This window comes from Pipistrellus hanaki (assembly GCF_964339955.1).
Source record: "Pipistrellus hanaki genome assembly, chromosome: 18".
Lineage (NCBI taxonomy): Eukaryota > Metazoa > Chordata > Mammalia > Chiroptera > Vespertilionidae > Pipistrellus > Pipistrellus hanaki.
In genome coordinates this window covers 26807746-26832985 of record NC_140520.1, presented here as the reverse complement: position 1 = coordinate 26832985, position 25240 = coordinate 26807746, and the positions used below count along the sequence as shown (strand labels likewise).

At 36.2% G+C, this 25240-nt stretch overlaps 2 protein-coding genes across 2 annotated transcripts in view; both read right to left on the bottom strand.

The window, feature by feature from the left end:
- LPGAT1 (lysophosphatidylglycerol acyltransferase 1) overlaps positions 1–25240 on the bottom strand; it is a 246955-nt gene that overhangs the window by 130098 nt on the left and 91617 nt on the right. The window lies entirely within an intron of this gene.
- The window catches only part of INTS7 (integrator complex subunit 7), a 40802-nt gene that overhangs the window by 12604 nt on the left and 2958 nt on the right, over positions 1–25240 (bottom strand). Inside the window, exons 2-16 of the mRNA XM_084866461.1 lie at positions 24199–24328; positions 23258–23404; positions 22647–22784; positions 18989–19035; positions 16564–16763; positions 15978–16100; positions 14775–14892; positions 12567–12701; positions 10853–10950; positions 9481–9720; positions 7139–7276; positions 5797–6003; positions 2534–2728; positions 1891–1994; positions 1323–1391 (exon numbers count right to left, since the gene is read on the bottom strand). Coding sequence (XP_084722587.1) covers positions 1323–1391; positions 1891–1994; positions 2534–2728; positions 5797–6003; positions 7139–7276; positions 9481–9720; positions 10853–10950; positions 12567–12701; positions 14775–14892; positions 15978–16100; positions 16564–16763; positions 18989–19035; positions 22647–22784; positions 23258–23404; positions 24199–24328 — 2089 coding nt within the window. The remainder of the gene's footprint in view (positions 1–1322; positions 1392–1890; positions 1995–2533; positions 2729–5796; positions 6004–7138; positions 7277–9480; positions 9721–10852; positions 10951–12566; positions 12702–14774; positions 14893–15977; positions 16101–16563; positions 16764–18988; positions 19036–22646; positions 22785–23257; positions 23405–24198; positions 24329–25240) is intronic.

Here is a 25240-nt window from a genome sequence, read left to right as displayed (position 1 = left end):
CTTACATTGAAGAGTTACAGGTTTGATTCCCTGTGAGAGGCAACCAATCGATGTTTCTCTCTTTCTCTTCCCAACCCCCCTCCCTCTTTCCCTTCCACTCTCTCTAAAAATCAATGGGAAAAAATGTCCTTGGGTGAAGAGCAACAAAACAAAACAACACACAAAAATGCATTGTTGATTATACTCTCTTTGTGGAGGAAGTTGATCTTGGAATCATAGACCTTACTAGATTGAAAATTATAGTTAAAAATTCATATTCCAAAATAGAATACTATCATAGGAAAAACCAATGGTCATTCTTTTATAATAATACTAGAGGGTGGTGGAGTCCTTCAGCCTGGCCTGCAGGGAGCGGGCCAAAACTGGCCCAGTGCACGGATTCATCCAGGGAGTGTCAAGCCTGTCTTGCCAGTTCCGATTGGGGTGATATCACACAGGCTGGCCAGGAAGAGATTGGGGAGGTTGGCCGGCCAGGGAGGTTACATCAGAGGACTCCAGGGCGTGTCTGGCCCGTCTTGCCCAGAATGGATCAACGGGACCCCAGCTGCAAGCTAACCTACTGGAGCGTCTGCCCCATTGTGGTCAGTGTGCATCATAGCAACTGTTCAAACAGCCTAACGAATGGTCAGACACTTAGCATATTAGGCTTTTTATTATATAGGATTTTGAAAAATTAATTAGTTAATGGGGGAGGGAAGAAAAACTTCTAACAAAACAAAATCAGGAATACTTTTTTGTTTGGGAAACTCAAAGAAAAAAATTGCAAGTACAAGTTTAATTATATTATTAACTTAATTTAAAAACAACATATATATATATTTTATTGATTTCAAAGAGAAAGGAAAAGGGAGAGAAATAGAAACATCAATGATGAGAGCAAATCATTGATCAACTGCCTCCTGCATGCCCCCCACTGGACACCAAGCCCACAACTTGAGCATGTGCCCTTGAGCAGAATCTAACCTGGGACCCTTCAGTCCGTAGGCTGACGCTTTATTCACTGAGCCAAACCAGCTAGGGCTAACTTAATTTTTCATACCAAAGTTCAGTTACAATATGCAAGAAGAAAATGTTCAAATTCAATGAATTTCTTCCCAGTTAATTTTCCAACTCAATGTTGAGAAAACAGGAGGCAGGAGGTAAATAAACAATAGTCAGAAAATCCAGGTCTCATCACTAGCAATGTGACCTTAGACAAATGCTGGAGAAATTATCCCTCTATTTTTCCCCCCTGCAATTCCTTGTCTAAAACACTGTTGTGATAATTAGGTTAGATAACATATTTGAAAGCATTATTTAATGTAAACTATTATTAGAAATACCTTGCAGATTCTGGATCTAAAATCAGAGCTTCTATTGCGTGAGACATCAGCAAACAGCTCTGCTGCTGTCTGGATTAATGTTAAGGTTATACCTAAAAAGAAAGAAATCTACTACAGACTTTATATTATTTGAATATTAACTAAGTCAAGGTGAGGATCGTATTTTTAGTGAAGATAACCATATGTTAGCGATTCAAATAGTCTGGGGCACTATTTTTTTTTTTAAAGGAATATATGGTGTTTGAAATAGTGATTTCCAAATTCTGTATCAGGAAGGATAATTCAAAGATGGGGCACCAAACAACAGGCTCTGTGATTCGATCTGTGTTAGATTTGCAACCTGTTTTCCTAGAGGTGGAGAAAGACCACCATTGAGTCACCACTTATTTAAAAAGCTTGGTTTAAGAAAAAAAGTAACATTATATTGAATATATTAGATTGCAAAGTAGAAATTATTAATTGTAATAAATATATAGTCTTATCTAAAATATTAGTCAAGCATATGTGAAGTCTTTGTTTAAAAGAATACTTCAAAAGAACAAGATATATCGGGGCAAGTTTAGGATACAGCTCTACATTCCTCAAAGTTGCCGAATCAGCATCAAAAGATGCCTGATAAAGATCCCCATATCGGGAAGCAAGGCTTCGGAATTCTTCCATAGATTGTTTCATCTACAAAGAAGGAAAAATATTAATTATAATAAACATGCTATCATTATTGTATAAACATAAAAATCAAAATGGTCAAACAAAAATATGTAAAAAATACTTCAACTCCTTTTCATTTTCATTCCATTCATTTTTATGAACCTTGTTAAATAAAATTAACAGAAGGCAAATAAAAATACAAATGTGCAAAAAATTATGGTAATTTATAACTGATGTATGGAAACAAAAAATTTGCATTTTAGATTCTTTTAAGTTCCACTAAAATAATTAATATAGTTACACCCCAAAGTTTCTTTAAAATGTTATGTCCTTTTTTTTTATATAAATATGTAGCATTAAGTGAGACGTCATTAATCACTTTGTCATTTTAATAAGACATTAGCCTATTTTTGGCAAGACAGATGAGTTAATAAGCACTTGATGTTGAATGTCCATGAGTCAGACCATTGATTTGTAAATTCCAGGATTTTTCATCTCACAACTAATCTCAAAAACTTCTAAAGTGTAAACAAAAACTACACTGAAAATAGGTTGACACCTGCCTGATTAGAGATGCGACCACACCTCTGCAGTTCATTTCCCAACGTCATGGCGATTGTTGTGGCGATTGCAGGAGGGGGGCTTGTCTTTAGACTATTACAAGTACAGATAAGTTGAGAGAAGGCTTGCAGAAGGTCAATCCGGAGTTTTACAAATTCACACTGAAAACTTAAAGGATTCAGTGGTGTACTGGCAGCCTGGGGGGTAAAAAAAAAAGATATTTTTACAACAAAATAAATATGGCAGCAAAATGGTGCAGTACACAAACAAGTTTTAAAGGCAATGATAATGCCTTATTTCCTAAACTGGGATATCTGTTGTATTTTTTTTAATATATACCCTACATAAAAATATAAAGATGCTATACCTATTCAATTCTTAATAAAGATGAAAAATCAAAATAAATTAAAATTCCACCATTGCAGGCAGAATACTAAAATGGTTCTTGAGTCATACTCCCTGGTACCCTGATATCCACACCATGTGTCATCTCTCCTCTCGGAGTGAGGGTGGAACCTGTAACTCGATTCTTACTAATGAAATATGGCAAAGGTAATGAATGGATTTTGAGAATGTAATTTAGGTCCCTGATGAAGTAATTTCATATCACTGAAAAGGGAGATCATTCTGGATGGATTTCTCCTAATTTGATGAGCCCATGAAAAGGGCCTTTGAGGTGAGCAATTCTCCTGTTGGCCTCAAAGCTTCCACAAGTTCTAGAGCTGTGAGGAAATAAACTTTACCGGCAACCACATGAGTTTAGGAGGGGACCCCAAGCCTCCGTGAGCCTCAGTAAGCCTGGCCCTGGCCTACGCCTTGGTTGGAACTTTGTGACATGAGTTAAGCCATACCTAGACTTCTGACTCATGGAAACTGAAACACTAAACAGATGCTGCTTTAGGCCACTAACTCTGTGGTAACGTGTTACATACCACAGAAAATAAATATAAATACTTTTTACAATTTTTATTCCTAAGAAGCAAGGTAAGTCTCTCATTAATCACTGTTTTGGGAAATTAAGACACCCAACATTGCTATCAGATCCCCATAAGCAGAGAATTCTGAACTTCTCCTGTTTAGTTTGGTTGAAGCAGGTAAAAAGCACAATCCTCATAGCTGTACCATCTCAGGTTAGACCGCTCCTGTGTCCGGGAGTATAAAGGGCAGCCAGCGTTCATGTCCTCTCAGTTACAATGACAGACAGCTAGTGTCCGATCCATACTTGCCAAATGAATAGAATACAAATAAATCTTTTTAAAACAGAGCAAATGCTTATAATTTGTTGAATAAAACTCCAGTTCAGCCGAAGCTGGTTTGACTCAAGTGGTAGAGCATCGGTCTGCGGACTGAAAGGTCCCAGGTTCAATTCCGGTCAAGGGCATGTACGTTAGTTGCGGGCACATCCCCGATAGGAGGTGTGCAAGAGGCAGCTGGTTGATGTTTCTCTCTCATCGACGTTTCTAGTTCTCTATCTCTCTCCCTTTCTCTCTGTTAAAAATCAATAAAATATATTTTTAAGTAAACAAAAAACAAAACTCCAATTCACCCTAACCAGTTTGGCTCAATGGATAGAGCATCAGCCTGCAGAATGAAAGGTCCTGGGTTCGATTCTGGTCAAGGGCACATGCCCGGGTTGCAGGCTTGATCCCCTATAGGGAGTGTGCCGAAAGCAGATGAACAATGATTTTCTCTAAAAATCATTGGTGTTTCTATCTCTCTCCCTCTCCCTTCCACTCTAAAACCAATAAAAATATATTTAAAATGTTTTAAATAGTAATAATGAGAGAAAAGAACTCCATTTCAAAAAGAAATGATCTGAGGTTCAAAAACCTGCTTAGGTCACAATTTGTTAATGGCAGAGTAAAAACTAAGAAAAGGGCCTTCTGTCTGTCAACCGAGTACTTTAATTACTGACAAGCCTCATTAAATACACATACCACACAAATCATTAAAAGACTATTAAAAATTCAATAGAGGTTATCATAATATTAAGTCTATCAACCTTTGTGAGCCTGTTTCACAGTTCTTAGCATTTACTGTACTGAATGATTAACAATTCTCTGCTCCACATAAACTAGAAAATGAAATAATTCTATTGATCAGAACCAATAATTGAAACTTCTGATTTTTTGAGGCATTTATTAGTCTGATATAGGCAACAACAATCTTTTCCTAGGATAATCAAGAGGAAAAAAAGCATAGCATTCAATGCTACTTTTTAACATGGAGAGGAACTCTGTTTTAAAATAGAAACCAATCCTAAGCAGAAAAATTGTACTTCAAAAGATATGTTCCCACAGTAGTCTAAATATTCTGTCTCTTTTGTGCCATCTGTTTACTCTGTGTTCTACTTTAAAGCATTTCTTTTAGGATGTACCACCAGTACAAATATTTTAGATTATGTGATAAATGTATATAAACTGTTACCAAAGGTTTTATGGCCCCATCGGAATATATACAATTTTAAAAATCGATTGACAATGTTTTAAAAATGTTTAATGTTGATTATATAAACTCTTTACTCTTAAAGGGGGGAAGTTCTTGCATTAACACAGAAAATGCTCAGTTAGGAAAACAGGTTCTTACTTAAGAATATAACTGATTTAAAGGAAACATAAGATACGTTAAATGTATGTGCCCCCTTCACTTTCTTAGCCGAACAATGAAAACAATTTAACTGGCTAACTTCATTTGGAGTGGGAGGGAATGATATATGGAGGGTGGGGAGAACACTCGCCAGCATCCTTAATAATTTCTTCTTTATCCATAAAGCCAGAAACTCTAGTTTCTTAGTGAGTAGCTTTGAGGTCTGAGATGGAAGGGGGATTTATGTTGATAGTGATAGTGACTCAGGCTGGGGTGTTATTAATAGGATCTGGAAAAGGAGGATCATATCTCCACTTATCCCTTCTGCATGGATTCAGCAATCTTCTTCATATATGGTTCCTGGTACTTGATAAAAACAAAATGAGAAACCCATCTATCTATCTATGAATATTAAAAAGTAGATGAGGGTTAAGGATTTACTTCCATGTCCTATTTATTACTTTAATATTACATTCATATATATATTCAGTCCTTAATTACTGCCAAGCCTCATTAAATACACATACCACAAGTCATTAAACGACTATTAAAAAAAATTTAAAAAATATATATATATAGTGTCAGATGCTTCAGGGTAGTTAAAACAGGATAATAAAAAGAAAAGGGAGGCCATTCTTACACATGTCATCATCACCAAAGGAGAATTAAGAGGACTTACTGTTAAGGATGCAATCCCTTTGTGGTAGAATTTTAAAGACTCAGCAATGCAAGAAAGTGCTGAACTATAATTCTCCTCTTGCAACCCAGTGAGACACTGTTCTGCATGTGAGAACTCCTTCAAACTGTTTAGCCAGAAGTAGAAGTGTTCTGAAGCAACCTGAGTCAGCAAACTCTGATAGAGCTCTCTGGCCATGTCATGGTTACCCTAAAAAAATAAATTAAAAAATCATGGCACATAATGAAGTTCTTATAATTTAATTAGCAGCCAAAAGACAAAGCGAAATCTTAGATAAGCTGTAACAATAATTCCTTGTATTATATAATTCTTTGAGTTTCAGTATTTTCTCAGACAACATATGCTGAGTTGCTTTTATGTAACCTAGTGCCCACAGTTCTTTACTAAGACAGTTCCAAAGAGAAAATAAAGGAATTAACTACAACCTGAGTCTAGAATTTTAGTTCAAAATATGCCAAGTATAAATGGAAAGTGTATCATTTGGTATGAGCTACTCAGTGGGGATAGGGGAAAACTCCAGTAAGCTCTATTACGGGACTATCAAGAAGAGTACTGCGCTTCCCTCTGGAAATGAGTGGGGGGGAGGGTGGTTGTTGGGGGGATGTGAATGTCATTTACCTGCTGAGGCCCAGGGATGTTCAGAGCCCTGCAGTGCTTGGATGCTTGGGGCAGTTGGGTATAATAAAAAAATCCCATCCCGTCAGTCCTCCTCCCATTTGAGAAACAATGAGAACATGTGCTTCAATCACCTAACAGTGTTTCCCAAACTTTTGACATATGTGTACCCCTTCTATAATTTTCGTAACGCTGAGTACCCCTCGTACTCATGAGAACGTAGAATTAGGCGCAGCAAAGCACAGTGCAGTGCATATCCCCATCAAATTCGGGTGCAACCCGTACCCCCACCAAACTCTTCCGGTACCCATGGGGGTACGCGTACCGCACTTTGGGAAACACTGACCTAGAATAATGCTTTTCCAACTTTGCTTTCTGGACTTAACAACAACAAGTTTCTATACTATCCAAAGCTCTGTATTTCTTTCCTATCAAACAAAATTAATGAAAATTGTTGGGCTTTGCATATGGCTGAGAAGAGCATACTAAAACTTTCCCGTTTCTACACAAGAATGATAAGTTTGGAGAGAGAAAGGAAATAAACAACGGTGTATTAACAAAGGAGGACAGACATCGTGGGTGGGAGGCGACTGTGGTAATGAAAGTACCAGGCGAAATGAAAGTGGTACTAACAACCTGCAGCCAGAAAGAGCTCAGATTTTTGGAATTCACGTGGGACTTTCCCATAACAGATAGGGATCACACATACCATTCTGGATGCCTGTCTGGCAATTCGGTACACAGTCCATCCATTGGAGACGCTTTCAAGCTGCTGCTTAATGACTGCCTTTATCTCAGCAGACAGTGCTTTCTGACTGGCAACAAAAATCACAGTGGCCAGACTCACCTGACATTGAGCAAGAAGATAGACAATTAGAAAAATCATGTAATTCTACTCAATGTCACAGGTAGCTTTACCAAAAAGGAAGGAAAACTAATGACAGTCCATCAAATAAGAAAACACTTGTTCTCCTTTGACATTTACTAATTTTTCACTTTGAAGTTATAGAGCAATTTATTCCATTATTCAGACAATTGTTTATAATTCCCATAATATGGATAAATTATAAAATCACAATGAAATGCTATGCAGCAGTGAAATGAGAAAACTAGAGATACACTTTTCAATATAGATGATTTAAACAAAATAGGAAAAATACAAAAGATTACATGCAGTAGGGTAGCATTTATATAAAGTTAAAAATATGGAAAATAATAGTGCATGCTACTTTGTATATATACTAAGGTAGTGAATATATAACAAATACATGGGAATGAAAAACACCAAATTCACGATAGTGGTTACCTCTAGAAGGCAGATGTAAAGGGAAGTACAAATCAACTGTACTGGTAAAAAATTTTTCTTAAGCCAGGGATGGATGCAAGGGTTTTCAACATATAATTCTTTACATTTTTTGAATATTATGTTTCATAATGGCTTTAAAGTAATACTAACAAAAAAGGGATAAAGAACATTGGTTGCTTCAATAAAAAATAAACTTGGCCAACTGCTTCTTAGTATTCCAAAGCTGATATAAACCATATATTATTGGGGTGACTGAATGATGTCATTCCCAACACCAGTGCCACTTGGACCTCAGAGTAACCCTTTCCTGATAGCAAATAATGAAAGGGGTAATCTATTACAGAATATGCCCTGGAGCAGCAGTCGCCAACCAGTGGTCTGTGAGGTCCCAAAGGTTGGCGACTGTTGGTTTAAGGCAGTGGTCGGCAAACCGCGGCTCGCGAGCCACATGTGACTCTTTGGCCCCTTGAGTGTGGCTCTTTCACAAAACACCACATGCGGGCATGCACGTAGGTGCGATTGAAACTTCATGGCCCATGTGCAGAAGTTGGTTTTCAGCCTGGACTAGTCTATTTTGGAAGGCAGCTATGCTCACCACTATACCACCAACGCTGGGCTAGTCTATTTTGAAGAAATGGCGTTAGAACATCCCAGGGGCCAAAGAGCCGTATTGTGGCTTGCGAGCCTCGGTTTGCTGACAACCGGTTTAAGGAAACCTTTGGAGCAGCAGTCGCCAACGGGTGATCTGGGGACCACTGGTTGTCTGTGAGGTCTGAAAGGTTGGTGGCTGCTGACCTGGAGGATGACATATAAATGAGGCTTGAGTAAGCAATTTCATTAAGCTTTTCCCAATCCCTAAATTCAGATGACCAGAAACAATATGGAGTGGCCAACTTAAGGCTTACATCTAATTTATGCCTATGCTTAAGCTTATGCTTGGCCTGGTAAAACTTTCATCTAAACAATATGATCACTTCTATGGCTTCTGTTTTTTAACAAGCACACACCTTTCCCAACCCCAGGATTATACTGAAACCTATTATAAATTGGATCCTAAACAGCTACAGAAATCCTGGGTTGAAAAAGAAAAATCTGTGCTAATCTCTGGTAGCTGTTATCATCAGGTCTTTAACTCATATTTTTGGAAGTACAAAACAGGGTATAGTTCATTATTTGCTTTGTTTAAAGAAGAAAAATCCATTATCATTTTGTCCTTTGTAATAGAACAAATGCATCAAATTGAAGGCTTTGGCTACACTAAGCTGACTTGACAGGGCGTAGGAAGAAAGAAGTTTTAGATATGAACTAAATAGGACTTTTCTAAATCAAAAGGAGAAATAGTGAAAAGCTCATGGTTCCAATTCTATTTTGACTTCAGCATTCCCTCGGTCTTAGATAATTACTTTATACCTGTTGTTTATTTTGCTTTGTAAGTAAAGTCCAACAGTAAAGCTAACTACACTAGACTAGATCTTCTTCACCATCAAAAAGTGACTCTGGCCAAAACCGGTTTGGCTCAGTGGATAGAGCGTCGGCCTGTGGACTGAAAGGTTCCAGGTTCGATTTCGGTCAAGGGCATGTACCTTGGTTGCGGGCACATCCCCAGTAGTGGGTGTGCAAGAGGCAGCTGATCGATGATGATTCTCTCTCACTGATGTTTCTAACTCTCTGTCCCTCTCTCTTCCTCTCTGTAAAAAATCAATAAAATATATTTAAAAAAAAAAAAAAAGTGACTCTGTCTGTACCAGAAGCTCCTGTTGCTTGTCTGTGGCTGACCGTCCGATGACCTTGTAGAGCTCCATGAGGTCGCCTAGCATCCCGTCGCCCAGCACGGGCAGCTGCATGGCGATGGCGGCCAGGCAATGGCACATCAGGATCCGGGCAGCGTCCTGGGCACTGTGCAACTGAGTCAACAGGGTCTCAACCACGGACTGGCTGAGATGGGGTCTGCCCTTGGCCAACTTAACCATACACTTCAAAGCAATCTGCACATTGGAAACAAAACAGACCACTTACACTGTGAAGGTATTAAGCTGTAAAGAAAAGAACTTTGTATGAAGTACTGGGAAAAATCAAGGAAAAGTTGTGTGTGTTTTTTGGTAGGCATAACATTCTTCATAAGAATCACATGACATAATGGATCCCGTATTAGGATATGCAAAATGCACCATGTTTAATACCAAATAACAAGTCAGGACTGCACACTAATCACTCATTGCAATCTAATACTACTAGGAAATCATAAAAAACAATGTTGAAGAGGCAAAATATATGCCAAACTGTCTGTACTTTCATTACTTATAAGAAATGCCTCTAAAATGTGGTTTGTAAATTTATCAATGCCATCATCTTCCTATGCTGCTAAAAATAGATTCCTGGGTATTACCCACCCCAAACTTAGATTTTCAATCAGTATGGTGTGGAATTTTTAAAATATGCAATATTTAGTCAGGAACACTGGCCTCTTTTCCCTTAGATTGTCAAATAAAATAAAATGATAACACCCAACAGAAAAATAGCTGTTCAGTATGAATGAATCAATATTATACCTTTTTTGTGTCAGATTGGCAAAAATTATATTCTTTGGTATGCTGCAGAATTTTAGTAATTAGTTTGTATGTGTCATGAGATGAAAAAGGTAAAAAATTGATTAACTATTGTCCTTGGGCCAACTCCTGGTCTGTTTTTTTTTTGTAAATAACACACACCCCTTTTTTGTACATAATGTCCATGGCTCTTCGTTCTACAAAGGTAGAAATGAGTAGTTGGAACAATGAGTGTATAGTATATAATCTGCAAAATATATTTACCATCTGACCTTCTATAGAGAGATTGTCAATTCCTAGCTTAGGCAATGAAAATAGCCGAAACTGGTTTGGCTCAATGGATAGAGCGTCGGCTTGGGGACTGGAAGGTCCCGGGTTCGATTCCGGTCAAGGGCATGTACCTTGGTTGCGGGCATATCCCCAGTAGGGGGTGTGCAAGAGGCAGCTGATCGATGACTCTCTCTCATCGATTATTCTAATTCTCTATCTCTCTCCCTTCCTCTCTGTACAAAATCAATAAAACATATTTAAAAGAAAAATAGCATTATATTAAAATAAGTGATGTTTTTACCTTTAAAGTGGCTTGAGCACCTGGACTGTCATCTTGACTACAAAGTACCAGAAGGGATTCCAGGCCAAAAACAGCATCTTGCTCCAGTGCTAATAGGTCTAGAGGAAAAACACTAAGTTTTATAGTAGTCAAGTAGAAAAAATTAAATACACAAACACATATACATACACACACACACACACAAAACATTAAGGAATCTAAGATACAGGAAATACCTCAATAAGCAAAGCTAACCTTCCTGAAAAAGTAATTTGGCAACATTTCTGAAATGTAAAGGCTATTTTCAGACTTCCGTATTTTTACTACTTTAGAGAAGATTATAAAAACATACACATTAAATTAAGAGCTAAAGCCTCAAAGGTTTAAATAAAGTATAGTAACTGAAATACTATCACCAGATTAGCTGAGGAAAATACTAGAAAAAGCAAACCATGTAGAATGTATTAATCTTTCTAATCAGATATAAATTATATAGATACATTTTCACCTAGAATGTTATAACTTTCAGCTCCCAATGAAAGCTGAACCACTTATTTATTATTTTTCTGCATCTGATGTACATGTTCTTGAATGGGAATCAAACCTGCAACCTGTAGGCGGGTGTTCTAACCATTGAGCACTGAGACACTTTTAGAAAATAATGAGGACCCACATAAAACATAATCATATTAATGTTTTAAGTTGGGCCATAAAAAACAAATCCCTTATATTGATATATTCAATGTAATGACAGTTTTTCAGCATTCTCACTACCTTAGGGCTAGAGTTTCTCTGGAGATTCTAAAAAGTTCTGAATATATTAGCTAACTATATTTAGGTTAATATATGTCAGCATTAAGAACATATAGCAGTTTTCTATATTACATGTTGGAAAATACTCATTACTATGCCAAAAGTAAAAAAGGTTTAAATATTCAAATCAGAATCAATAAATAACTTAGAGAAATATGTCTCCTGAGTTAGTGTAGGGCTTGGCAAAACGTGTAAAGGCTAGTGAAGGTTAGGGTATTATAAATAAAAAAAATCAGTACCAGGAACAAGCAGTGAAGGCACTAAGCATATGATCCTTACTAAAGATCAGAAAACACTGAAACAGGTGGAATGTTCAAAATGCATTTCCTGTTTCTGAACGTCAGCCTGAACTTCTCCAAGCCTTTTGGTCAAAAGATATTAGGAATACAATAAAATATATGCATTATTTTCTATACATGCCTTCCTTAAATATACAAATCAGTTTAATGCTCTAGATACCTAGAAATAAAGTCCTTGAAAATTTAATTCGCATTGCTCTGTTAATTCAATTGCCTCTAGATGAAACTATTTGTTAATTAAGCCTCTTGATAACTTAAGATATTTTTTCCTAAATTTTCCAGATACAGCTGAACAAATTGCTTTATACCAAGGGTAGTCAGTCAGCAGTCCCTAGCCACAGCACCGTATGTGTAAAAGTAAACAGTGGAACAAAATAGGAAACAGTCCACAGAACCTTTCAATTCCTCAATCCCAATCCCAAGGTCCTCATGTTTTAAAAAATATTTTGAAGGATTAAGTAGTTTTGAGAAAACTTGCTCTAAGAATCCTTCAGAAGGAGACAACTAGTAGATCTAAACACACTGGCTAAAAATAATAAGGGATTGTAAAAACCAAACACAGATAGAAATCTGCCCAAGCTTCAAACCAAAAATTTGTACATATCAGTTCTGACCAAGCTTACCTTTTTCTTGACAAGAGACGGTTATATTAGTGAGGACTCTGACTCCATGAGCCGCAATGCCTCTGTTGTTATGGTAACAGCACTCTTGGGCTAATTTGACTAAATCAGAGGATCTGGGGGAAGAACCCACATTTCCTGAACAAGCAGAGAAAAGCAGTACAGACTTTTACTTCATGTGAACATTACCTAGTTTAGTTATTTAAGTCTTTTGTTTAATCACACTTATAACCTGCAATTTAATAAAATTCAATAAAAAGACAAAACATCTAGCATGAAAAGTGTTTGATTATTATAACCAGACACAACGCTTACAAAATGTCTTTGGCATTAAAAAAGAAAAAAAAAGAAAGTCATCTTGCATCAGATCAGTTTACTATTATAAAAAAAGAATACTAAGTCAGAATCCCTAGGCTCAAGCCTAGGCTTAAGCACTTCATAAGTATGTGACATTGAACATATCAAAACATTTTAAACCCCAGTTTCAAAACATACACACTCCTATGCATGTGCCTCACTACAGAAGCAATGAGACCTTGTATGGAAAGGCTCTTAAAACTGATAAGATGCAATTAGTATTCTGTTTACAGTTCCTTTAAAGTGCAATGTCAACCAGAAATATTAAATAACTGCAAGCTAAAAAATTGAGATTGGTTGACTTGTGCAGATTGTTGATTAAGAGACTGACAAACCCGCCTAGCCCCGTAGGTGTGCACCATTGCAATATAATCTTCCAATTCCTCACATCAAGAGGTGTTTATTTCTCCACCTATCTGGGCTTGGCCATGTGACTTGCTTTGTCCAATGAGATATTAAAAAGTATGTGTAAGCAAAAGTCTAAAAAGTGCTTGTGTGTTGGTGTTTTCCTTCTTTTGGCTGCTGCTATCACCCTGAGAACATGAGATAGCCCAGGCAAGCCTGCTGAGAGTCACAAGGTAGAGAGAACCAAGGTGCCTCAGCTAAAAGCCACTTAACCTCTAGCTGGTGAATGAGGCCATCGAAGACCATCCAGTCTGATCAAGGCTCCAAGTGACTGCAATCATATGTGTGAGCTAACGTGAGACCAGCAGAACCGCCCAGCTGACACTAGTCAAAATTACTGACTTGCAGAAGCAGAGCAAATAGAGCAAATGAATTGGTCATGGCTTTAGGCCACTATGTTTTGAGGTGATCTGTTCTGTAGCAACAGATAACTGATTCAGAGCACCTCACAAAATTACTGGAAAGACTAGAAAACTAAGCTTGGGGGAAAAGGTGAAATCACAGCCCAAACTATCCATGGAATTAGTTCTAGTGAAGATATTAATGCCACTGTTACTGACATCTTAATGTCACAGCTTACCCTGCTGCCCAAGGTACAAGACATAGCAAACAACCACTGCTACAGTGTGCCCTGGAAACCAGAATGTATTCATCCACATCACTACTCCTTAGTATGCAAATGACTAGGCAAGTCCAGGGCACAAGTGTGCACCCTAGTGGCAGGAAGGCTTGGCTATAGAATATCAGGTCTTTTCAGTGTCCTATTGGAACTTATGTGTCAGGGAATTTTCCTTACCAAGTAAGTCCATATGCAATGAAAAAATAAAAAGGAACAATGTACATTATAGTTCTTTGATTAATTGACTACAAAAGGAAGCAATAAAGATTCCACAACATTAGCATTAAAACAAAACAACGAAAAACTTCAGCCTGAAGTCAGTTAGGTAATTAAACTCCTCACTGCACATTAATAAAGGTATTGTGGAGTTAATTCATCTTGAATTAGGCAACCAGGAAAGCATTACTGAACTGGGGTAGAGTTTTATTTTAATCATTTTCCAGAGTGATAACATAAGGTAGCATGACATTTGCTTTTAAAATTCACCATCACTTGGCCTTTGAAATGTTCTTAACTTCAAAGGGCACTTCGAGTCACAGACATACAAAAGCAAACCAGATATTTTAAGCATCCTCAAAAATATCGTTGCTCCCACATATAATTCAGAAAAGAACAAATATAGGAATATAATATCCTTGAGTTAAGATCAAGGATGCAAGATTTTATTACCAGGAGCAGTAGTTAAGAAATAATTTTCAAATAAATTACTACCATATAACAAAGCAGGAGACCAAAACCTTTCCAGATGCTAAAGCTGGATAAAGGAAACCACCTGAAACACCAACGTGAATACAGGGATTAGCACACCATCTGTGATACCTTCTCCTTACCTGAAGCTATGCTGAAATAGTGCTTGACGGCAATGGTCCCTGAGAGTGTGGACAGGACAGACAACATCCCCAGTTTCAAGCTGTCATAAGGAGTCTGGAGGGCACATTCACAGAGGGCCTGAAACGCAGAAGAAAAGGAACACAAAACGCAAGATGCTAGTTTCAATATACTTTAAAACCGTCTATTCATTTTAAATTTTCTAGCTTTTAGAAAAATTGTGTGTGAATGTCTTTTTTTCCATTATAAAAAACTTATGTCAAACTGCCACAGCCAAGAGGAGCCTAAGGAGGCATGTTAACTAAATATAATGCATTATCTTGGGTGGGATCATGGAACAGAAAAAAGGACAAGGATAAAAATTAAACCTGAATAAAGTATGAAGCTTGGTTAATAATAATAATGTATCAATATTGGTAAATTCTAACAAATGTACCACTTTAATATAAAATAGCAATAACAGGGAAGTGGCTATGGGGTGGGTAGAAATCCTCTGTAGTATTGTCTCCATTTTTCTGTAAATCCATACCTGTTCTAAAAAATAAAGACTCTTTCTTAGAAAGTCATCATGTGTACTGTTCAGTCCACCATATTTTGTTTACCTAAGAGTTATGAATAGCAGTTCATAGATGTATGTATTTTTTAAAATAGCAGAGTGTGACATCCCATCTAGTTTATAAGTGAGTGAGCTCTCTATCCTCCTCCCATTTCAGGACATTTCTTCTCCTCTGCTCCGGACTCAGGCGGTCTGAAGTGTTACCAAAAACCATATGCTAGTTTTTCTTACAGTGCTAGTGATCTATAAACATACATTCAGCCTCAATCTGTATATTTACTATCAGAACTCTGACAAGACTGCACATGATATAAATGGTCACGTAACTAACTGCCTATTAAACTGAACTAATAGCCATTCTCTCACAATGTTCCAGAAAGTGAGTAAAACTTAAAGAGTAGGGAGAAAGTTAAAAATAAAATTTCAGAAAAGTTAAACAATAAATGTAATATGACCCAAATAAAAAAAATGGCAAAACTGGGGAGGGGAGGTGGATAATCTGCTTCTAAAGATCCAGAAAAATTCTGACAAAGTATACTGAGAGGCCTAAAAAAAAAAAAGCCCTAATAAATGTTAAAATATATAATAGTATATTATTTTCCTATATAAATTATTAATGTTTAAAGTTATTATTAATGTTCAAACATACCTGAATGTTTTCCCTACTCCAAGTGTGTGGTGTTTTATTGGCAAGTAACTTCAGATCTTGAATAGCAAGTCTCTTTACTGCTTTCCTGGGGTCATTCTTCAAATACTGTAAGAGAAGCTGGATCTATAAAAGAAAATCACTCAGTTAACAGTACTGTCACAGAAACTATCTTTTTTGGATGCAATGGATTTTAGCAAAACATTTAGATTGAGACAGGACTCATTTCAAATTGCAGCTCTGTCATTTACCAGCTATGAGCCCATGTGTAGGTCTCTTTCTGTCTGTGTATAAAATGATACTATCCTTTAACTTGTACAGTTCCAGCCCAGCACCTGGCCTTTAACACTCAAACTTTTCTTTTCTTTATGCCCCATGCTCCGCCATCTACCCACCTCTACCTCATTTCCTCAAGAGATCCCCAAAATTAGAATTGTGAATATAGTGAAGGAAAAAATGAGCAAAAGGTAATTAAACAGATCTTTATTAGAGAAAGGGAATCTTAATAATACTTAAATTTATGGGTTACTTATTTTTTATCCTATATTTAAATATGCAAATTTAGTAAAGACAAGACAGTTGAAATCACCTGTTTAGGAGTATCCACCAGAGACGAAGCTGCCAGCAGAGTAAAAGTGTGCAGAGAAACGATCACCATTTTGGTGGAAGGATAGGAGGTGACCAGCTGCTGCAGAAGCTGACGAGCGCTGGAGGCCAGGATGGCATCATGGTGCATGTGCTGCAGGATTGGGATCAACTTCAGCTTCAGGTCGACTGGTGTGGCTAAGCCTAGATGCGAAAAGCATTCTTAAGCTTTCTGACCATCATCCTTGATAATAGCTCACATTTAAAAGGTCTGAATCAATTGGCACAATATCCATTTAAAAACAAATAGGATACTAATATTATGTTTATAACATTAAAGATAATTGTGAGAGATAATCCATCAATGCAATAGTTTTGTCCAAAAATATTTATCTTAACATTAATGTTTCAGTGACTATAAACAATATCCAATAGAAAATGCCTTTAAAAGGCACAGTGGAAAACAGTCATTTTGCTGCCTATTTCTTCTCATAGCATACTGAAAAGCATCTATTGTGTGTGTATATATATATATATATATATATATATATACACACACACACACACACACACACACACACAAACTCAATGGCTAAAAATTTTGATTTTTATAATTTTAAAAATGGTGTCTTTCAACACTAATAGACTGCAGAAATGGTTGTGAAGTTCTCTGAACTTTGTGTAGCGATGCCTTTCTTTACTGCATACGCAGCTGAACTCTATGAAGATGAACTCCAATGTATCTTTTTTCTGTCAACAATAGAGCTAAACAAATAAACAAACAAACAATATTTTTTCAATAGTATTGCTTTGTGGTGATAGAGAGCAAAAATTGTCAGTGGTGCTGTATATAAGTAAGAATCTAATTTATACTCTGCAAATCATTCACTTTCCCATTGTAAAATAAATGTCAACATATGATAGCATTTCAACTTTCAACAGTAGTTCACATCAACAAACTCCCATGCTATTTGGCCTCTATTTGGGTTTGGCCAAAGCACAGAACTCCAGGAGATGGGAGGGAGAAGAATGAAGTCGGAGTATTTATTCCCTGATTCCCTTTCTGCAGGGCAACGTCATGTTCACTGAAGATCAGTTTTTCAAAGCGGCCCTCGTGACATGACTCCAGGTTTCTGGTAACCATTCCCTCCCCTGCATCCTAAAGGGGTGAGGACTGCATTACCACAGACACTTTACCCTGCCCATATGTTTGTAAATGGTTCCTCCATTAAACACTCCTTGTATTATTTTAAGTGTAACATCTGTTTCTTTCTGAGATCTTGTCAGATACAGCAGGATTCAATAAAAATCTGCTCAATAAATAAGTGATGCTTCCTTCTTAAAGATAGCCCTTTCTGCCGGGACCGGTTTGGCTCAGTGGAGAGAGTGTCGGCCTTTGGACTGAAAGATCCCGGGTTCGATTCTGGTCAAGGGCATGTACCTTGGTTGCAGGCACATCCCCAGTAGGGGTGGTGTATGAGGCAGCTGATCGATGATTCTCTCTCATCGATGTTTCTGTAACTCTCTATCCCTCTCTCTTCCTCTCTGTAAAAAATCAATAAAATATATATTAAAAAAAAAAAAAAAAGATAGCCCTTTCTGTAGGAAAATCCTTTTAGGATGGCGAGAGAAAAGACAAAGGAATAAAGGGGAACAGGACAAAACTCAACCACTGTATCTTGGCCTTCACTTAGGTGACTTTATTTCCTTTTCTGTAAAACAGCATTAACTACCAACATCTGCCAAGTTGAACAATTCAAAAGAATGTCATTTGGTAAAAATCAAAGGATGTGGTGTTCTCTAAAGTTGTTCAATGCTGTAGCCTGAACTCCCTTTTAAATGGTACACATGAACCATAGCATGGAAGATGACATTAGAAATCTTGGCCATTGTAGACTATAAAAAGGAATTTGCAATTTAGTTGTTACTGAAGACAGTGGAGGGACATCAGTACAGTGACGAGAGACGAGAGAACCCCAGAGCTTCTAATGGCACTGCCATCCTCCAAATCATTATCTGCATTTCTCACTCAAATATCACTTCATTAGAGGCCTTCCATGAGCTACATATATAAAATAGAAAAGTTCCCCCTTCCACCCTACCATCTACTCTAGGGATTTACTATCCACATTACTTCTTCTCGGTAGCACTGAATATGTCATATTTTTAGTTGTCTGTTGCCACCCCTCCTCCTTCCACCACTAGAATGCAGGTTTATGTGAGGGCATGGGCTTTGTTTTATTCACTATGGTATCCTAAGCACCTAGAAAAGTTCTGGCATTTAGATGATACTTAATAAGTATTATGTGAATTAATAAATTAGTAAGTGACTAGCACATAACAAGTATTTAATAAATGTTAGCAGCTATTTTTAATATACTAATAAATCCCATTAAGTCACTTCATAATAGTAAATAAGACACACATACCTTGAATCATTTCACTGATTTTGTTACAGATTCCCACAGCAAAATCCCTTTGGAAAGAGAGAACAGAAAAAAATTTAAAACCAAATAATTAAGCTTTTCTAAGGACTTAAACACAACGCAATCAACACTGGAGAAATGCCAATAACGTACTCCAAAGTATAACTAATATTCCAAATGTCAGGTGCTAGGGGTGCGGTAAGAAATGCAACTGAAACCAAAACTCCAATTGGCAAATGGGGTCATGCCAACACTGTTCTCACTTGGTATTTGAGGAAAGATGCTCTGATTTACGAGTGCTGTTGCAATTTGCATCACTGAGTGATACTGTCAGAAAGACTCAAGGTCACTATCTCAGCCTATTATGTTTTAGGATATATTTTAAATTAAGAAAAGCTCTTAATACACAAGCTGACTACATAAGCAATAAAAACTATTTCTAATATTCTGAATTTTAAAAAAACAAATAGAAATACCTTAGGAAATATGAATAGGCTCTTACTATAAAAGCCAAACTAACATTAGCCATGTGTTTTTAGCTTTACATATGTGTTAAGTATTTTGCAGGGTGCTGCTTTTGATTCTGTATAATAGAAATATCACAGAATGTTGCAAAGGTATTAATAATATGAATATAAGATAAAATATAATATGTAAAGAAACATGATAGAGTAATACAATCAAACCTGGCTTATTTAGCCATAATAAATGATACATAAGACATAAACTACTTCTCCTCTAAACTAATTCAATGGATGTCTAAATAAAATATTTCCTGCTATTAAGATATGATTTGTTATTATTTTTTTTTTTTGTAAAAAAATATTTTTATTAATTCTTTACAGAGAGGAAGGGAAAGGGATAGAGAGCTAAAAACATCGATGAGAGAGAAACATCGATCAGCTGCCTCTTGCATACCCCCCACTGGGGATGTCCACGCAACCAAGGTACATGCCCTTGACTGGAATCGAACCCGGAACCCTTGAGTCCCCAGGCCGATGCTCTATCCACTGAGCCAAACCAGTCAGGGCTGATTTGTTATTTTTAATTTCATTCTCACAAGTGAACAGTAGAGTTTTCCAGAAGCTACATAATATATGACATCATCTACTGACAACTAATGGACTGCATCATTGTATATTCATCTGTTTTCTAGAATTTTCTCTGGTAGTTTAGTGTATAATTGTGTTTTCTGAAATTAATTATTTGTTTTCAATTATTCCATTGTGCTCTTACTCTCTTTAACTACGTTCATTATATTTGTAACCTTATTATCGTCCAGTACATCATAATTCTGAAATCTTGATGTTTTACTTATGTCTATGCAGAAACATATCAAAAATTATACTTTGTTGTGCTTTGCAGTAAAATTTTGAAAGGATTTTCTAAAATTGCTTTTGTCAATAAAAATATATTTAAAAAATAAAATTGCTTTTGTTTTACAATTTAGAATATTTAATTCTAAAATTAATTTGCAAATTATTGTTCTTATACTTAAGAGTGAGTTGGCTTGAGAGATTTGAAGACATTTTCTCAACTGAGTGCAACTAAGTTCACCATAGTCGCCAGTAGAGGGCACTTCTCTCAATGACAATGCTCCCCTAGCCCTTGAAGGCAACTGGGATTGCATGCAACTTCTATTTTATGATTTGGACAAGTCCTTTAAAAGTATAAGATCTTAACCTTTGTGAGAACAAATCAGATATGGTTATGGTAGTAGACAGGGGGAGAATAGAATTAAATTCTCAAGGTCTTATTTGGCCAGTTACTCTCATTTATTTAAGATCCAAAATTGGTAAATTAAATTAAGATAAAAATACATCAATTAGTATTAGTTGAGATATCTGATCTTCCGCCAGGTCATCTTTCCCTGGAGAAAGAGGTAAACTATAATCTCAAAAAGATACATTTTGTTTATTTCACATACATTTAGATAGGTCCTTTAGGCTTTTTATTGAACTAATTTGGTATTTTTAGTATTACAAATTATAAGTGTATACCGAAACCTGGTATGTTAAAAACTGCTTCTACATAATTGTTAATTTAAATGTTTACTGGTCATCAATTCTTTAAATGGTGTTTCTATGTTAGTTAGTCTTAATCATTTCATAACACAGACCAGAAATTCTACAGCTGATAAAATTACCTTATAATAACAGGAGAAAAAAAGTGAATAAAAAATGATTCTCATAAATAAAATCTAATCCCTAAGTGATAAATTTATCATTTAGAAACTACATTTAAAAACTACTTTTGGAGTCACTGGAAGTATGTATTTAACCTAACATTATAAAGTACTGAGGCCTTGATAGTGCTAATCAGGTGTGAATAACTCACTAGATAATACCTCCATCATAAAAGCAATTTTTAAAAAGCTCTCCATATCAATGATTTTCTCAACAATAAAAATATTTGCCAATTTTCAAACGCACCAATAGGAAGTGTATTTATTCAGATATTTCTCTTCTTCCATTACTGCCATTTCTACTAATTTACAGTAGTAAATTAAAAATTGTATGCTTTCTATTCTCGACCCTCTTTTCCCGATGAGTAATCTTGAACTTCTAAAGGTTTGAAAAGACAGCTGAAGAGAATATGCACATACTTAAAAGCTGAAGAAAGAAAATTGATTATTTCAGTTACCAAATGTAGCAAGCACATGCTCTTAATGGGAATGCTAATTTTTATTTTAAAAAATAACATTTATTATTCACTTGATTATAAAACCAAAATTTGCTCATGGCATGATACAGAGAAATTTATAAAAAGGAAAATAAAAATGTAGATACAATCTTACCAACCCAGAGACAATATTTTGATATACATCCTAGCTTTTTTCTATTCCATCTGTATGTTGTGTTTTATTAAATAAATTTGATATCACATAAGTTATTATATAATCTGTTTCTAAATACATTTCAAAAATACAGTTGTTAAAGAGTTGATGTACTATTCCACTGTACAACCATATTTACCAAACACTGGTTGGAATTTAGGTTGCTACTAACATTTTTTTGTTATTATAACACTACAGCTAGTATCCTTGCAAATAAATATCAATACACATTGCTGATTTCTTAGGATTAGTTCTAAGTGGATTTTCTAGGTCAAAGGGATATTTGGCAAAATACTTATTATCAAATGCCCTCCAGAAAGCAATGCTACTTTTATCAGTCACTAGAGGGGATAATATACTTTTTGCAGAAAGTTAACAAGTCAAACACAGTAATAAGACCATGATCAACATTTCACACACACACACACACACACACCCCACCAAAAATGTTCTGTAAGAACATGACTTCCCAAATAGGTGAAAATTGGTTTCAACTCAAGTTACTACTGTCTTTGTCAAATCATGTACAGCTCTAATGCCATGATTTGAGAAGACAGTAAGAAAGCAGCCTTCCTCCACTACTGTGCTGATCCTGTCCTTCTGGGAACTCCTATTTCATTTATAGTCAATGCCAACATTTGTACTTAACTCTTCTGTTCTATGTATTTAAGTTTGCTTCCCCAGTGGGATCTACGCCCATTTGGAAATACCCCTTGCCATTTACATTTTTTCTGTATTGCTCAGTATTTATAGATATTGCTGAGTTATTCCTTCAAAGCCTCTTTTTGGGAATCCAAATGATTCGTTTGAAAGGCCTATGCTTACTTTGACTGTGCAGAAAAGTTGGCAGCAGCAAAAACGGCAGCTTCAACTTCTACATTATCGTGTGAATCCAGACTCTGACGAATACTATGGTGAGCATTCTTCCTCTCAGGAATTATTGATGCCAGACTCCCCAACATCCTACAGAAACAGAAAAACCAGAAAAAATGCAAAACAATACACTCAAGGCCAGAAGCAAAGCAAAGCTAGATGATCAAAACTAAAGTTTGTAGTTAATTCCATAATCCCAGGTTAATAAAGCATTAACTTTAGGAAACAAGCAGTGACTTGTTTCTGTAAAAGAATCAATAAAATATATTTAAAAAATAAGTTAGGTGGAAAAGCAACCAATATAATATCTTAATAAAAAAATGAAATAAATTATAAAAAAAAATAAGTTAGGTGACAATATACAAGCAAAACAGCATCATAGATGATAAACAAAAGTATTTACAAATAAGTGCAGTTACCATATTTTCGCATTAAGTCTCAGTTGAAAAAACAAAAATAAAATTTTAATAATCAAAATGAAAAAGTAAGTATATTGCCTTTTCTGGTTACATAATTACAAATCAAACAATCGTGTGGTGAATCATCATAGCAATGCAGTATACCGGAGTGTGATGGCTCTTGCTACAGGATCATTGCTATGAATCACAGAGAAAATTCTCTTCACAAATTCATCCACATTTAGAATCTTCTCCAAGTGCTTCTCACTTTGTTGAGTAACTTTAAGAACACAGAGTCTCAGGAAATTGTTTCTACGAAAAATCAGGGATAAAATAAATTAGGCCACTTTAGGAAAGTCATATTTGATCAGGAATCAAAATTACACTATTAATATAAAATTGTAGCAACAGGCAAGTGTTTTTCAATCTTATTATCTGTGTCCTCGTTAAGAGTTAAATTTTAAAGTACTTTAGGTGGGCATTCAGCATAAGCAGTTAGCAATGCCTGCAGTCCTGCTGCCAGACACCAATTTTGGCAGTGACACAGGAGAAGCCCTGAAGCAGAACTGAATCTCATCGTATTATAAACGAGGCCCACAGTTCAGATGGCCTTCCTCCCCTCTAGAGCTAATTCTACAACATCTTTTCCCCTTCAAGTCTGGTTCGGTGTGTGTATAAGCACATGAGAGCTTGGAGAATGGGAGAAAGAAATGGGAGAAATGGTTTTTTTTAGTCAGTGCTTACATGCTTCAGGTACTTCGCAATAACATGTTATCAAACATTATAAAATAAGCTATTAAATCCAAAACTGCTCAAAATAATCAGTACAAAGCTACAGGCATTTCCAAAACATATACTGATATATCAAGGTTGCCTTGATTTGATTTATCCTATTACACAAAGAGATAAGAACTCTCTAATTTATACTCCTCATTTGTGCTTAAAACACCACTAAATCTCCCACTAAAAGGTATTTATATACTGTGTCCATTAAAATGATAACCAATCAGTTGAAAGTTCTTAAAGTCAAAAAGAATGAAGACCACAATATAAAACAGAGATATGAACAAAGTGCTTTAGGACAATAAGGCTTTCAAAAGACTTACCCAACTCTGAAAACATCAGCTAACTTTAGGAATGCAGAATTGATGAGAATAGGGAATGGATACTTTTGAAAGAGCCTGGGAAAGCGAACAACTGCTTCACATTGTTCACCAAGTTTGCCAGATCTTAGACCTAAGAAAAACATAAAAAGAGAACCGCTTACACACATGTGGATACAATAAAGTAAAGATAGACAATACTAACACAATATTACCCAGTAAAGTTATTTATGTAGAAAAATAACAGTAAGTTTTTAACAACTAGAGGCCCACTGCATGAAGATTCCTGCAAGAATGGGCCTTCCTTTCCCTGGCTGCTGGCACCACCTTGGCTCCGGCCCGGAGCCACCTTTCTGCCTTCCCACACTGCCCAAAGGCCTGGAGCTGCAGGGGCGGTGTAGAACATCTGTGTCCCACCCCTGGCCACTCAGCACCTGAGTATGCAAATTAACCCACCATCTTTGTTGGGTTAATTTGCATACTCACTCCTGCTTGGCTGATGGGCATTGCTAAGGTACAGTCAATTTGCATCTTTCTCTTTTATTAGTGTAGACTAGGTAAAGTACAACTGTAGTTCATTGCCTTTAAAAAAAATAAAATGGTACATAAAATAGTAATTTGGCATACTGTCACTTTGAGGTAAAAAAAATAATAATAATAATTTTTAATAGGAAAATTTGATTATAAATGAGTTAAGAATATTTGGGGCTAGAAAGTGTATCTCAAAAAATTTAAAAGGACTAAAATCATACCAAATATGTCCTCTGATCATAATAATTAAATCAGAAATCAGTAAGAGATTTGATCCAATAGGACTGAGACTTTCCCTAAGCAATCAGAGGTTTGTGGCTATATTCCCATTAGCATCTTCACCAACCAATCAGAGCAGCCCTACTCTGACCAATTGGAGACAAGTGGCAGGTACTTCTCTCTAATAAGTCAGTCCTGTTCTGGCTTGGGTAGCAGACTTTCCCTTTCCACTGAATGCTGAACTGGTGAGCCACCTTGCCACCTCACCTGAGGGCAACCTTAGTCATGCTGTTCC